Raw genomic sequence first — 14,533 nt, forward strand, 5'->3', positions numbered from 1 at the left:
TCTCTCTTCTCATTCCTTTTTGGAAAGAGTTTAGATGGGCTGGGGAAAGATATTTGAAGCTTTCTGATCCAATGTAAATGAATCCTGTGGTGGGTAAATAATTTTCCTCCCTCCTTTGCTCTCCTGGGGTATTTTGATGAATAATGCTTCTCAAATAAGTTTGTAAGTATTCCCCTAGAGGTAAGAAGGGTATTAAGCTCATAGCAGGTGTGCCTTTAATGCTTTAGTGTGTATGGTAGAGCAAAGAGGAAAGGAATCATCAAAACCTTGTGGTTTCATAGAATTTTCTGGAAAGTTTTGAAGGCCATGGCTGGGAACAAAACACTGTGGGGCAGTGCTGGTGGTGTGGGTACAGCCTCACGAGATCAAGTCAGGCCAACCCTTCAATGTTGGAGATTTTTACGGGTGGGTGGTAGACTGGGGTTTATAGTTTGTTTTGCTGCCAATTACAGCATATGCTTATCTTAACTCAGAAGAAAGCATAATTAATTAATCGACCTCACCAAAAAAGACCTTTTTTAAAAAATTTTGTTCCTTCCTGCCTCCCATTATTTGGAAGTCCAGTTCACAAACTACACAACTCTAATCTAAAAGCCTTCTTTAATAATGAGTATCTTTAACAATATTCATTCTCTTTAGAGGCTATTGCAATTTGACCTTCAAATATAATGTTCTCCAATGTATTCTGTTACTCTTTACCTGTGATAACTCAATTATGGCTTTAGTTTCTTTCTTTGATTGGCTTCAATGTCCCCATATTTTTAAACAAAAGCCTCCATGATAGTAAGGAAATTTCTTACTGCCACAGCGCCACCTACTGGTAGGCCAGTACAGAAGCAAGCTAGCGGTAGCTTAACTTTGACCCACACTTTGGAGTCCTTCTGAGCTCTGGTTTTATAAAATGCCAAATTCTTTGTCATTCTGAGAAACTATCACTTCTCTTGATGGCTATTAAGCCTCTTGCTGTGATATAAAGTCAGCAAGTTATCATTAAAAAATATGCTCTCATTCTTACTGTTACCTTAAATTGGCCCTGACTTCACCGACTTTGATTTTCTCTGTCCTATAACTGTAGCAAGGGCTCCAGATTGTGTGGGCAAGGGTTTGGATCTGGCGAAAATAACTTGGGGAGCTTCCAAAGATCCTGAAAAATGTAAAAAAAAATCCCTACTTAACCCTTTATTTGATCTTGGTGAAAGGACAAGAGGTCAAATCTAAAAGTAGGTCTTAGGATAGGACAACAACCAGAGAGAAGAATAGCAAGGGACACCAGGCCTGGAAAACTGCCCAGAATATAGCATTAGGTGGCGGGCGACAGAAGGACCAAAGAAGGAAAGAGAAGGTTGAGAAATACATAGAACATAAAGAAAGGAGAAAATAAACAGCTATGTGTATTGCAAGAAAATAAAACCAAAAACCAAAAAAAAAAACCAAAAACCCCAAACCTAGGTTTTAGGGGATCATCGTTTGCCCACGTGCTGACACCAAGTTTCCTGCCAAACACCAAATCTGTGCCCTTTGCTTTCTAACATTGTAAGAGTGGGTAATCAACCCAAATTCTTACCCCTCTGGCTCTGGGGAGAGAAGAATATTTTGGGAGCAATAAAGGATCTAATCCATTAGGGCAAGCATCTCAAGAGCTTTAGTTATTTTCATTATTAATCTATTATACTCCAGATCCATCCAGGATCCATGACAACTATATAACGCTTGGTGAAAGGAGTAAGAATCTACTAATAAAAATAGGTCATTCTGCTGAGAACTGCCAGGCAAATAATTTTGCTTGAAAGTTAAAGTGATTTCTAGATCCTTAGAGTTTACGCTCCACTGGGTTTACTCTGTACTAAAACAAGTTCCCTTCTCTTGTCACACAGAGAGACAGTGAAGTGGGCAGTCAGAGTCACACTGATGTGCTGTTGCCCCCGCCCCATGCAAAGAAAGAGGATAAAGCTAAAGTGCTAAAATGCACCAAGGCCCAAAATAACCAATACTTAACAAGGACATTGTTTCTCACTTCTTGTAAATGAAATCCAGCACTGGTGTTCAAAAGGCAGTAAGAATCCTTCCACCAACTACAGACCGTAAGAGCTTTAAACAACAACAACAACAACAACAACAACAACAAACGGGGGTGGGGGCAGGCAGAGGTTGGGCTCCAGGACAGAAAAGGCGTAGGCAGAAGCTAAGGCCAGGGATGAAGGCAGCTGGTATGGCCTCAGACCCTATAAGAATGGTGGTTTACACTATCAAGTCAGCATGAGAAAAATGCCAGTTATCTAATCTGTGGCTCTCTGCTATTTTAGTTCACCATCGCCACTTTAGAACTCAAGAACGCCATGGTTATAAAGAACGAAGGCCAATGGCTTTGGCTTTGAGCCAAAGGCCCTCACTCTAGCTTCCTTCTCAAGTTTCCCAATTTGCTGACTCTACACCTTCCCTTCCATAGCAAAGTCAGAATGTTTAGTGGGGAAGTCAAGGAAAAAGTAACATTTGTGGGGCATTCCAGGCCTTCTGCTAGCAGCTTTCACATTCACTACCTCATTTAATGTTCATAATTAGAAGAACAATGTCGCTAGGTCACCATCAGTGGGAAAGGATTCGGAGTTGTTTTTCAACAGTGTGCTGGGATAAACGAGTATTTCATTCAGGCGCCCGACGAACAAAGTGACACAGCTTCAAGGCCTGGTTGGCTAGACTTGTAGAGGGTCAAGGGGCCAGGAAACAGACTTTTGCTATATTCATGCTACTCAATAATACCATGTTTAACCAACTGAGTTAACTGGACCAGACAGGGGCTAAATACCTTTCAAAGTCAGTGTAGCGATTCCTGTTGAGGTACAAACGTCCCATCTCTGAGAGACATGTAAACTTTGACTTATTATGGGGGTTGTTCTCCCTTCTTGCAGGTTTAAAGAAAAATGTTTCTAATAGCAACCTAACCCTCCTTTTTGTAGGATACCCTTCTGAACCCCTAGAATAACACCTTTAAATCTGCGTGTCATATAGAAAAACACACGCTTTGTAGTTGAAACACTGCAGTGCCAGGTACCTACTTACTAGCTGTGTAAATAACTCTAATGGGGTTAGTTAGCATTGTACTGCTAAGGCAAAATGTTTATTGGGAAGTATGGAAAATGCCTGAGACTCACTATACCATGTTCATCAGTGTTTCTTTAACTGAGGATCAGGAACACCAGGAAAGGCACAGAATAGAAACAAACTCAAGGCACATCAGAGGCCCAGAGTCACTGGAGACAAAAGCAGTAAGCAGCAGGTGGCCTAAACAAGGTGAGAAGAACACACTTGTCTTAAGGCAGAAGCAGGGAAAAGGTAGATATTAGAATCCAGGGAGCTACACAACTTCTCTTTGTGGCTTTGTGCTGCTACTGAATGCATTACAACTGTTACAAAATCTCTTAACAGATAACTTCAGTCAATAAATATTAATTCATGATCGAGATGCTGAGAGTATGAGCCACCTGGCCCCTCAAATTTCCAACTTCCCCAGCCAGAGTGCATGCAGAGAGTTCAATTCTGTACTTAACACATCAGTCAGACATGCAAATGCAGTAGGCAGGTTTCCTGCATCTCCTTTGCTTTGCAACCCTCTCTGGCTGCAGCAATTTGCTGGATAGAGACACTCAGCTGTCTATAGTGCAAAATTCTCCCAACCACCCATTTCCCAGGCCATAACAGTTCCAGTGGGAAGTTTTACTTCCTTAAAAATCACGACCATATTCTAGTAATTCTTTTTGGGGGGAGGGGAGGGGCAAGCAGATACCCATCAAATATTTCTTGAATTCAGGTTCTAAGATCTTAAGCGGAGAGTAAAATCTTTATACTCATATCATTACCTGCCCTGGGTGTCGTTATAAAGCCTTTCTCTGTATATTGTATCCTTTAGTTCCATAGTAAGCCTATGCGATATATGTAATTACCCCCATGATACAGTCTAACCAGGCTTCGCAGTGGTCTTATAATCATTTGAAGGTCTATTATGTCACACACACAGACCCTCCACACCCTGGCCCTCGACTCCTCGATGGCTGCATCTTGCACTCAGGACTAAGTTCCTCCATGGCTCACGAACCGGCCCTGTTACCTCCATGACCTCTTCTGCTGCTGCTCCCTGTCCACGCTCTAGTCCCCAGCCACGGCGACACAGGAGGGCTCCCAGAACACAGCACATCTGCACCCCACTACCGCCTGCCCCCGTTTGTGCGGACCTTGTTCCCTCTTCCCGGAGCTCCTTCGGCTCCATGCCTCCCCTCTCCTGAGGGACCTGTCAACGTGCAACCCTCCGCTTAGATGTTTCTTCCCCTAGGAAGCCCTCTCTAATCCCTAAAGAGCCCAGGCCAAGTCGCTGGGTTTCCAGTACGGCCCCGCCATTTACTAGCTATGAGATTTTGGTTATGTTTCATAATCTATGCCTTTATTTCTTCAGCTGTGAAATGGGGAACACAGTTCCTGTTCTATGCCTGTTTCGTGAACAAATGAGTTATCACATGTAAAGCATTAAAAACTGTGCCGGACACACCAGATGTTCAGCCAGTGCTGTCTACGGTTATTCTATGCATCCCCAGTACCTGAGATTTACCCAGCCTGGAGCCACTGCCTGCTGACTCTCTTCTCTTCCTGAGGCTGTGAGCTCCCTGACCGCAGGGTCTGCCTGGTGCACCCTCGATGCCCCTTGGTGCCCAGCATCTCACTTTCTCCATGGGAGATGCTCAATAAGAAATATCTGTTGAATGGAATCCATGTGATTTTAATTTTCTGATTACTTATTAGAATGTTTTTACGAATTGGTCCTCACAGAAAACTGCCCCTGGACCAATGCTGTCTGACTTATACGTGGGTACCTACACTAAGAGGCTTTAAGACCTCAGTAAGCACCTGGCAACAGACCGACAGGCCATTACATTAGCATGACAGGACCCCGATCAAAGACCAGAGCTCCATCATGCTGAGGAGCTAGTGGGAGGTACTACATGTGGGGATCCTATACCAACAGTGGAACACCAGTCAGATACGGGCCTTTTTACTAAATGCTGCAAATCTGATTACACTCTCCCAGACCGAGAAACATCATCTACCCTGAACTAGTTCTGGAAAACCATTCCATCCTCAAGTGCCCATCTGCCAATGCTTCAAAAGCCCAGACGCTTCTTCGTTCTTTGAACTGCATGTTTCTCCAGAGGCAGAAGTGAGAATATGCCCAGCGCAGCACCCCACCCTGTCATCCCGGCCGTGGAAGGAGCTGGTGTGCCCACTAACCTGCGGAGCTGGTGATGGGCGCAAAGGCTGCAGCGTTAAAGCTGCTCTGGGGTCCGTTCAGCTGCCCTTCTGTGGAGGAGCCTCTGAAACACAAGCAGCTTGGTTAGATCAGCAGGCAGAAGGCTGAGATCAAACACATGCCCTCCAACGGCTCTGCCTCTTGCTCTTGGTGCAAATGTCATCTTATCAGAAAGGACGGCTATGACCAACCTATCCCTTCTTCTGAAATATGAAAATATCTTGCCTATCTCTCTACACTGGAATGTAGTTTCAAAAAAGCACACGCTGTGTTTGGGGCGCCTGGGTGGCTCAGTTGGTTAAACGACTGCCTTTGGCTCAGGTCATGATCCTGGAGTCCCGGGATCGAGTCCTGCATCAGGCTCCCTGCTCAGCAGGGAGTCTGCTTCTCCCTCTGACCCTCCCCCTTCTCATGCTCTCTCTCGCTCACACTCTCTCTCAAATAAATAAAATCTTAAAAAAAGAAAGAAAGCAAGCACAGGCTGTGACCCCTGCTTTGTCTCCAGTGCCTAGAACAGTGCCTGGCACCTCAAAAGCACTCAACAAACATTTGTTTATCAAATGAATAAATGATGTTCCCAGTATTGACTTGGATAAATCAGGAGTAAAGGCATTTTTAAAAAACCAAGTTTCATGTGGACCAGTGATTCTCAACTGAGGTACAAAGGACGGACAGATTTTGCCCCGACTCTTCCACAAGGGACATTTGGCAACACTGACACATTTGTGGTAGTCACAACTGTGGGGTCTACTGGCATCTGGTGGGATGAGCCAGGAATGGTGCTAAATATCTCCTATGGTACCTCTCCCCTCCAGCAAGCTGCAGTCTGGGCCCTACCCACTGCTTTCCACTCTCATTTGGAGGACAAAGGAACCGGAGAGACAAAAAGGAGAAAGGAACAGAGGGCTTCTCCCTTTTCCCATAAGCCTCAGCCTTGGAGAGCTACATCTGAATGTTTATGCATTTTATTTCAGCCCTTTATGGACCCAAAGACCTACCCAAAGCATCTGTAGCTAATATTGGCTCTTCCAGGTCCAAGTGAAAAAGGAAATGTTCTGGAGCCTGGGATGGGCTCTCCCATCCCATCCCAAGAGGAACGTTGAATGGAGTCAGCTGCTACTGAAATTGCACATTCCCTTTCTCTCTGGAGAGCTGAATGTGCAAAGCTACACGTGTGTCTGGTGTAGTCCCGTTACCTGTTGCTTGCTCACCATAGTACATAAGGAATACGAAGAGGCGACTATAAGATGAGCTCAGAAAAGTGACTTCTAAAAGTATCAAGAATTCTGCAGAGAGGAATACTGAAAAGATGGGACAAGAAAAGTGCCATTAATTTTATACTATACAAAAGTTAGAGTTTAAACCAAGAAGAGTGCTAGATGTGACTACGTAGTCCCATGGTGTTCCTTAACTGCTCTTCTTGGAAGTGGTGCAGGTTCCGGGAGATGCAGGAGCCTGAGATATAGCCCAAGGTCGAGAGTTTGAGGCTTCCTACTGTCTCAGCTGTGGTGCTCAGCTTAGTTCAGACCTGTCTCCACAGAACGAACTGTGTAATTATCAAAAGCCACTAAAGGGCAGGCTTCCTGGTGAACTGAGCTGCTTCAGTGCTGACATAAGACACGTGGCCTTAGTAGTAGGTATTACAGCAATGAAGAAGTCTAATTAGAAGAATTCCACTAATAATGACATGCTCTTTTCAACTAAGGCAGGATCTTTCCTTTGGACAGATTCATGGCTAGTACCTGAAAAGTTTCTTTAAGTATTCACTTTCTAACCCAGAAATCAATTTACTTCCTTCACTCTGCCTACTCCTTTGATCTCTTGCATTTTCCTGAAGTCCAAGAAAAGGCCTGACTTTGAGTAAGGGAGAACAGCCTCTCTGGGCCTTTCAAAGAAACTGTTCAGCAATGCATTACAAATAAATACCACCTCTACAAGCAGAAGTATTGTCTACATTTATTATTGAACGATTTCTTCTAGTGCTAGTCTCTACTTTGAGAATATATGCTGATTAGAGAGCTGGCTAGGAATTCCACTGGCCATCGGAAGCCCACTATCCAGCTGGTCTATATGACATATCATCACCCATCAGGGAGGGTCCTACTAAGCAAAATCCCTACTATCCATTTTGCTGGTAAGGCTCCTGACATGCTTTTTTGTGGATCTTTATTTCTTTTATTTGTGGTTTCCTCTGGGTTTTCTTTTTTTTTGCCCATTATTTTGATCAGTGGAAACTTTTCTGAAAGTGATATCCTTTCTTTAAGATCTGTTTTGTTCATTACTTCACAAGACTGACTGTAGTTTGGTGCTATATTGTTTCTCTTCGGGTTCTTTTCAAGGCTTTCCACATCTCTAACACAGAGGTACTCGTTTTCTGTTCCAATGGTTTCGTAAAAGTTTATCCTGGATCTGTGCCACCACATCAGGGATGACCTTTCTATAGAAGGAAGGACCCGTGAAAGAAAAATGCTCACAATTTCGCAGGCAGAGGAGAGCTAGAAATGCTGACCTTGCTAGGGCTGTGGCACGCAGGCATGGGGGCATTTGTGAAGGTCCTGAAAAGAAACCCCAAACTTGATCATTTTTATAAAACACTGGTGCCAACCAACCTCTTCCAATTCCCAAAGGAGAGAAGAAATCTCAAGGTGAAAGTTAGGTTAAAGAACTAATTCCAAAAGGAACGTGTACTCTGACTTTTTTTTAGCAAACATTTGCTCACAGATGAATCATCTTACGTTTTTCACAACCTACATGAACACAGCGTATATGTGCTGCTTCCTTTTACCTGTCAGGCCAGGGGTTATATATGTGTTGTACAAACAGAAGCTAATATGCTAATCCTTAGCAAGTAACAAGTAGAACATTATTAATTTGGGTCTGCTTCCAGAACCAATTCAAGAAACGTTTCGTGAGGTCAACTTCTGTGCAGTAGTGGCGCACAAGACTCCATCTTATAAATATACTACACGTTATCTAAGCCATAACCCATTATATTTGCTGCTATATTCCTTTTTATTCCTAATATTATCTCTGTGGGTCTTTTCTTTTTTTTAATTTACTGTATTAGTCTCTCCAGAGGTGATCCCCTCTGTGGTTTATTGTCAGTTTCATTCGTTCCTTCACCAAGTACTGAATGAGCATCTACCATGTGCCAGACACTGCTGGAGGCACTGTTCTCTCCTGTTCTCCCACATGTTGGTTGTTGTAGGTGCTTTCTGTATTTTTACTATTTTGATTTTAATTTACTGTTGTTCCTTTTACGTTTTTTCAAGTTAAATGATTATCTCACTTATTTTCAATACTTCTTGTCTTTTTTTTTTTTTTTAGAGATTTTATTCCTTTGAGAGAGAGGAGAGAGAGAGAGAGAGAGAGAAAGGGCACGAGTGGGGGTAAGCGGTAGAAGGAGAGGAAGAAGCTCAGCGGGGAGCCCGATGTGGGGCTCGATCCCAGAACGCTGGGATCATGACCTGATCTGAAGGCAGATGCTTAACCGACTGAGCCACCCAGGCACCCCGTCCTTCTTGTCTTTTTAATAAAGTTACAGCACTTTCCATAGGCATCCAGTTCTAAGTGTTTTATGATTTTTATTAAGATTACCTCTCTAACACATGGGTATTATGTACTGTATTTTTAAAAATTTTCAAACACATGAGCGTTTTTAAAAAAATTACCTTCTGATTTTTCCCTAATTAAAGAGTATTTATTGTTAAAAAGTGTGAACAGTTTGATACGGGCTTTTTTGAAATGTATGGAGCCTTCATTTGTGATAGTATGTGTTGAATTTTTGTAAACACATAGTTGAAGAGAAAATATATTCTCCCTTTTGGATGCAGGAGTCTATGCATAGCTATTGTTTTTCAGATTATGAGTTGTGACTCATAAGGGGGTTGTAAAATCAATTTAGGGGACCCCATCAGCATTTTTAAAAGAATAGGAAATACCCGCACCGCCTGGGATGGCCTCCCAGAACCGTGACCCAGCTGCCGCCAGCGTCACCGCCGCCCGCAAGGGAGCCGAGCTCTCGCTGGAGTTCCCCAGTGGCTACCCTTACAACGCGCCCACGGTGAAGTTCCTCACACCCTGCTACCACCCCAACGTGGACACCCAGGGAAATATCTGCCTGGACATCCTGAAGGACAAGTGGTCTGCCCTGTATGATGTCAGGACCATCCTGCTGTCCATCCAGAGCCTGCTAGGAGAACCAAACATTGATAGTCCTTTGAACATGCATGCTGCCGAGCTCTGGAAAAACCCCACAGCCTTTAAGAAGTATCTGCAAGAAACCTACTCAAAGCAGGTCTCCAGCCAAGATCCCTGACTGTCCAGCCTCTCTCTTGGTGTTGTCTTTTTATTTTCTCCTTAGATAGTCTTTCTCTTCATTTCTGTCTAGGACTCTGTATCTTAAGCTGTGGTGTCATTTTTGTTTTGTTTCTGTTTTTTAAATTAAGTCTCTGGTTGAGCCCTTGTGACAAATATATTAAATAAATACATTGGGTTTTTAAAAAAAAAAAAGAATAGGAAATAGTATTTTGTGAAACTTCTGTTTCACATACATAATATATTTTTACTATGTTGCATATAAAATTTATTTTTTTATTATAAGCGGTGGTCAGAAAAAGATGAAAAGCCACTTATCAAACTGTTACTCTGCATCTCAAATATTACAAATCCTCAGAAATTTGTTTGAAGGACCTATCAGTTACTGATAGAAGATTTAAATAAATCACCCACTACAACTGATAATTTTTCAATTTTTCCTTATATTGTTGCCAGCATTTAATTTATATATTTTAAAATTTATGATGTTAACTGCATACCAGTGCTTTTCTTTATTCCTATAGTGCTTTTTGCTTAATTCTATTTTATCTACTGCTATACTCATGTGCCTTCTAATTAGTATTATATGGTTTACCTTCTTCTCATCCTTTGCACTGTGAGATTTTACTTTAGGTATCTCTCTTTGAAGCAGGCTGTAACTGAACATGCTTAAAAATGCAATTTTATAATCTACCTTTCAATAGAAGAGTATAATCCTGTTAATACTTACTGTGACTACTCATATAATTGGATTTATTTCTACTATCTTAGCTTTTGTTTTCTACTTACCATCCTTTTTCTTTGCTTTTTTGTTTTCTTTTCCTGCCTTCCACTCTACATTCTCTTCTGTCTCCCTCTGTTGGTTTAAAAGCTACACATTGTATATCAATCATTTAGCTGTTTTTTTCTAAGTGTAAAATTTAGCTTTTTTTTCTACTTTTTTCCTTCAATATTTCTGTCTTGCCCTTAGAACTATTATTTTCACTATCCACTGAATCCCCTTGTCCCTCAATCTTGTCCTTGTCTTAAACACATTTTAGTTTTTTGAAATACCAACAATTATGTTTTTAGTCATTAACGCTTATTATCATTTAATAAAAGGTTTGCATGTCACTGCCTTCATGTTATCCACCACTTCTGTGCTCACTTTTATCCTATCCAGCCTTAATTCATTCTTTCAGTGAAGGTCACGGGTGGCATACTCTTAGACTTTGAATATCTCAAATTATTTGTATTTTGGCTTTTCTCTTGAATGACAGTTTAGCTGGGTATAAAATTCTAGACTGAAAGTTATTTACCCCAACACTCTGAAGCTATTGGCTCTTGTCTTCTGCTACCTATTATTGCTGAAGAAAAGAATGCCAGTATTCTGGGTTCCTTTGTGAATTTTCTTTCAAGTAGTATGTAAGTCTTCCCTTTACGCTCAGCGTTCTGCAGTTTCACTCTGATGTGTCTAGATAGCCAAACTATGGAAAGAGCCAAGATGTCCATCAACAAATGAATGGATAAAGAAGATGTGGGGGGTGTATATATATATATACACATACACACACACACACACACACACACACAATGGAATATTATGCAGCCATCAAAAAAACACGAAATCTTGCCATTTGCAACGACGTGGATGGAACTAGAGGTATTATGCTAAGCAAAATAAGTCAATCAGAGAAAGACATGTATCATATGATCTCACTCATATGAGGAATTCTTAATCTCAGGAAAGAAACTGAGGGTTGCTGGAGTGGTGGGGGGTGGGAGGGATGGGAGTGGCTGGGTGATAGACATTGGGGAGGGTATGCGCTATGGTGAGCACCGTGAATTGTATAAGACTGTTGAATCACAGACCTGTACCTCTGAAACAAATAATACATTATATGTTAAAAAAGGAAGAAGATAGCAGGAAGGGAAAAATGAAGGGGGAGAATCGGATGGGGAGATGAACCATGAGAGACTATGGACTCTGAGAAACAAACTGAGGGTTCTAGAGGGGAGGGGGTGGAGGGAGGGGTTAGCCTGGTGATGGGTATTAAAGAGGGCATGTATTGAATGGAGCACTGGGTGTTATATGCAAACAATGAATCATGGAACACTACATCAAAAACTAATGATGTAATGTATGGTGATTAACATAATAAAATAAAATTAAAAAAATAGAAAGATGTGCATTCATTTTGGTACATGGGATGAATTTTTTTAGCTGAGGACATTTATTTCTTTATTTATCTCATTTAACCCTAAGAACCACTCCATGATGTAGGTAATATTTTACAGATAATGAAACAGAGGCTTAGAGGTAGCCCCAAATAACAGTCAACTGAATGAAGGAGCCAGGATTCAAATTTAATTAGAAGTATTGTGCTCTCCTGCCTCCCGTACACTACTACTCTACATGGTATAATTACTGATGAGATCATTGCTATTTGGTGATCCCTGACACATACAGCCTGATACACAATCCTGCATCACCACCACCACTTCGACCACCACCTCTAGCACATCTCCATCTTCACCACTGCCTCCTCTCCCACCACTGCCTGAGAACTCATCATGAATAGAAGCTAGCTCAGGAGCTGAGGAATACATTTCTCTCTCCTCTCCTAAAAATAAAATTCATGGAAACTGGCCTTGTATCTGTCCTGTCCACTGGTCTAATCACCAATAGAGCAATGCCCAGCACAATGGGCATTCAATATATGTGTGATAAAAGGGTAAAGACAAGATATCTGTCCCTAGAGACTTATGGGAAGAAGAACACATATAAAAAGTAAAACTCAGACAAGGAGGTAGAAGGTAGAGTTGGCTGAGGCACTTGGCAAAGCTGCATGAAGGTGATAAATTAAAACCTGATCTTGAATAAAACATAGGACTTAGATTCAAGAGGGCAAAGGGCACAAGGTGAATAAAACACAGGACTTAGATTCAAGAGGGCAAAGGACACAAGGAAGAGGGGATAACATGAGCATTGAGGAACAACAAATGGAAGCATGTATGTGGAGCAGACTGTAAGACGGTGTAGGGAAGGCTACAGACAGCATAGAGGACATATTGCAGAAGGCTTTAATGTCAGAGTAAGGACTCTCAACTTTATCTTGTAGGCACCTGGAAGCCTCCAAAGATTCTGGAAAAAAGACTCAAAGAACTATTTTAGAGATGATTATTTCAAATTGCTTCCTAGGCCTACTCATGTACCCAATTTCTTTCTTTCTTTCTTTTTTTTAAAGATTTTTTATTTATTTATTTGAGAGAGAGAGAATGAGAGACAGAGAGCACATGAGAGGGGGGATGGTCAGAGGGCGAAGCAGGGAGCCCGAATGTGGAACTCGATCCAGGGACTCCAGGATCATGACCTGAGCCGAAGGCAGTCGCTTAACCAACTGAGCCACCCAGGTGCCCGTACCCGATTTCTTTAAGAACAAATTTCTTTAAGGACAAAATTGGATAGGGCACCTGGGTGGCTCAGTTGGTTAAGCGACTGCCTTCAGCTCAGGTCATGATCCTGGAGTCCCCGGATCTAGTCTCGCATCAGGCTCCCTGCTCAGCAGGGAGTCTGCTTCTCCCTCTGACCCTCCCCCTATCATGTGCTCTCTCTCTCTCTCTCTCTCTCTCTCTCTCTCTCAAATAAATAATAAAAAAAATTGGATAGTTTCTACCAAGATTTCTACCTTGTTCTACTTGGGTGTTCCTTTTATTCAAGAACCAATTTTGATAGTTAATATTTTTGAAATTTTGAAAATATTTGAAAACACTTTCATCCAGTTTTAAAAATTTAGTAGCATCCAATTATGCAGTGTTCTCAAAATTTTTTAGTCTCCCCTATATCTACTTCTATTCTTTTTTAAAGATGTATTTATTTGATCAAGAGAGGGATGGAAAGAGAGGGAGAGAGAATCTTCAGCTGACTTTGTGCTGTGTGTGGAGCCCAACACGGGGCTTGATCTTACAACCCTGAGATCACGACCTGAGCCCAAACCAAGGGTCAGACGCTTAACTGACTGTGCCACCCAGGCACCCCAACCCTGCATCTACTTTTAAAACCTTTTTATTTTTAATTATATTCTTTTTCTGGCAGAGCTATATTTATTTTCTCCTTCCCTGTCCCCCTACCCCAAACTAAATAAGGTTTTGAATTTAACTTTTTATTGCTTTTCACTTTATATTCCTTTTCTTCATTTCCTTTGATCTGTTTTTCTTTGTTTTGTTTTACTGACCCTTTTCTAACTTCAAGAAAGGAAACCTTAGTTCAGGTATGACAAATATGTGGTGTGCATATTCACTACTCATATTCCCTGTCTGCAGCAGACATTACTAATCTATCAAAGCACTCTTTCTTGCCGGGCTCAGAGAAGTGCTATTAATTCATGTCAACAAGACACTCTAGATAATCAGCTGAAGCCAATATATCAGTTGAAGCTAATCTGCCATTTATATCTTGGTTAATTTCTTTTCAATCTTCCTACACTATAACAATGAAAATAACTAAGATTATGAACTTACTTTTGAGTATATCTTTGACTATATTTCAAATATAAGTTTTGATAGTTTTTATTATTTTTAAAAAATATTTCAGCTTAACTGAGGTATAACTGACATAAAATTGTAAGATATTTAGAGTATATATTGTAGTGATTTGACATACATATACATTGTGAAAGGATCCCCCTCCTTCTAGTTATGTAACGCATCCGTCACAACTTATTTGGTGAAAAGATTTAAATTCTACTCTCTTAGCAAATTTTAATCATACAATACAGTGTCATAAACCATAGTCACCACATTTTACATTAGATCCTCAGATCATCTATAGCTGAAAGTTTGTACCCTTCACCAAACTCTCCCTGTTTTTCCCCACCCCCCAGCTCCTGGCAACCACTTTCCTACTTGGTTTATATGAGTTTGACTTTTTTTTTTTTTTCCAAC

General features: G+C 41.4%; 1 protein-coding gene and 1 pseudogene across 12 annotated transcripts in view; one reads left to right on the forward strand and one right to left on the reverse strand.

The window, feature by feature from the left end:
• The window catches only part of TTLL5 (tubulin tyrosine ligase like 5), a 273,355-nt gene that overhangs the window by 45,809 nt on the left and 213,013 nt on the right, over window positions 1–14,533 (reverse strand). For 11 of the 12 annotated variants that reach the window (XR_003607888.2, XM_028096103.2, XM_028096363.2 and 8 more), the window contains one exon: window positions 5,275–5,357. Coding sequence is in view for 11 of the 12 variants with exons in the window: in XM_028096103.2 (XP_027951904.1) it covers window positions 5,275–5,357 (83 nt within the window). In the remaining variant the exon portion in view is untranslated. Of the gene's footprint in view, window positions 1–1,006; window positions 1,145–5,274; window positions 5,358–14,533 lie in introns of those variants that run through there. The other variant, XM_088024510.1, reaches the window with a different exon arrangement.
• LOC114203248 (ubiquitin-conjugating enzyme E2 C pseudogene) lies at window positions 9,249–9,611 on the forward strand (annotated as a pseudogene).

Source organism: Eumetopias jubatus, unplaced genomic scaffold (genome assembly GCF_037043125.1).
Source record: "Eumetopias jubatus isolate StellerSeaLion01/CBP00866 unplaced genomic scaffold, mEumJub1_p1.0 scaffold_7, whole genome shotgun sequence".
NCBI lineage: Eukaryota > Metazoa > Chordata > Mammalia > Carnivora > Otariidae > Eumetopias > Eumetopias jubatus.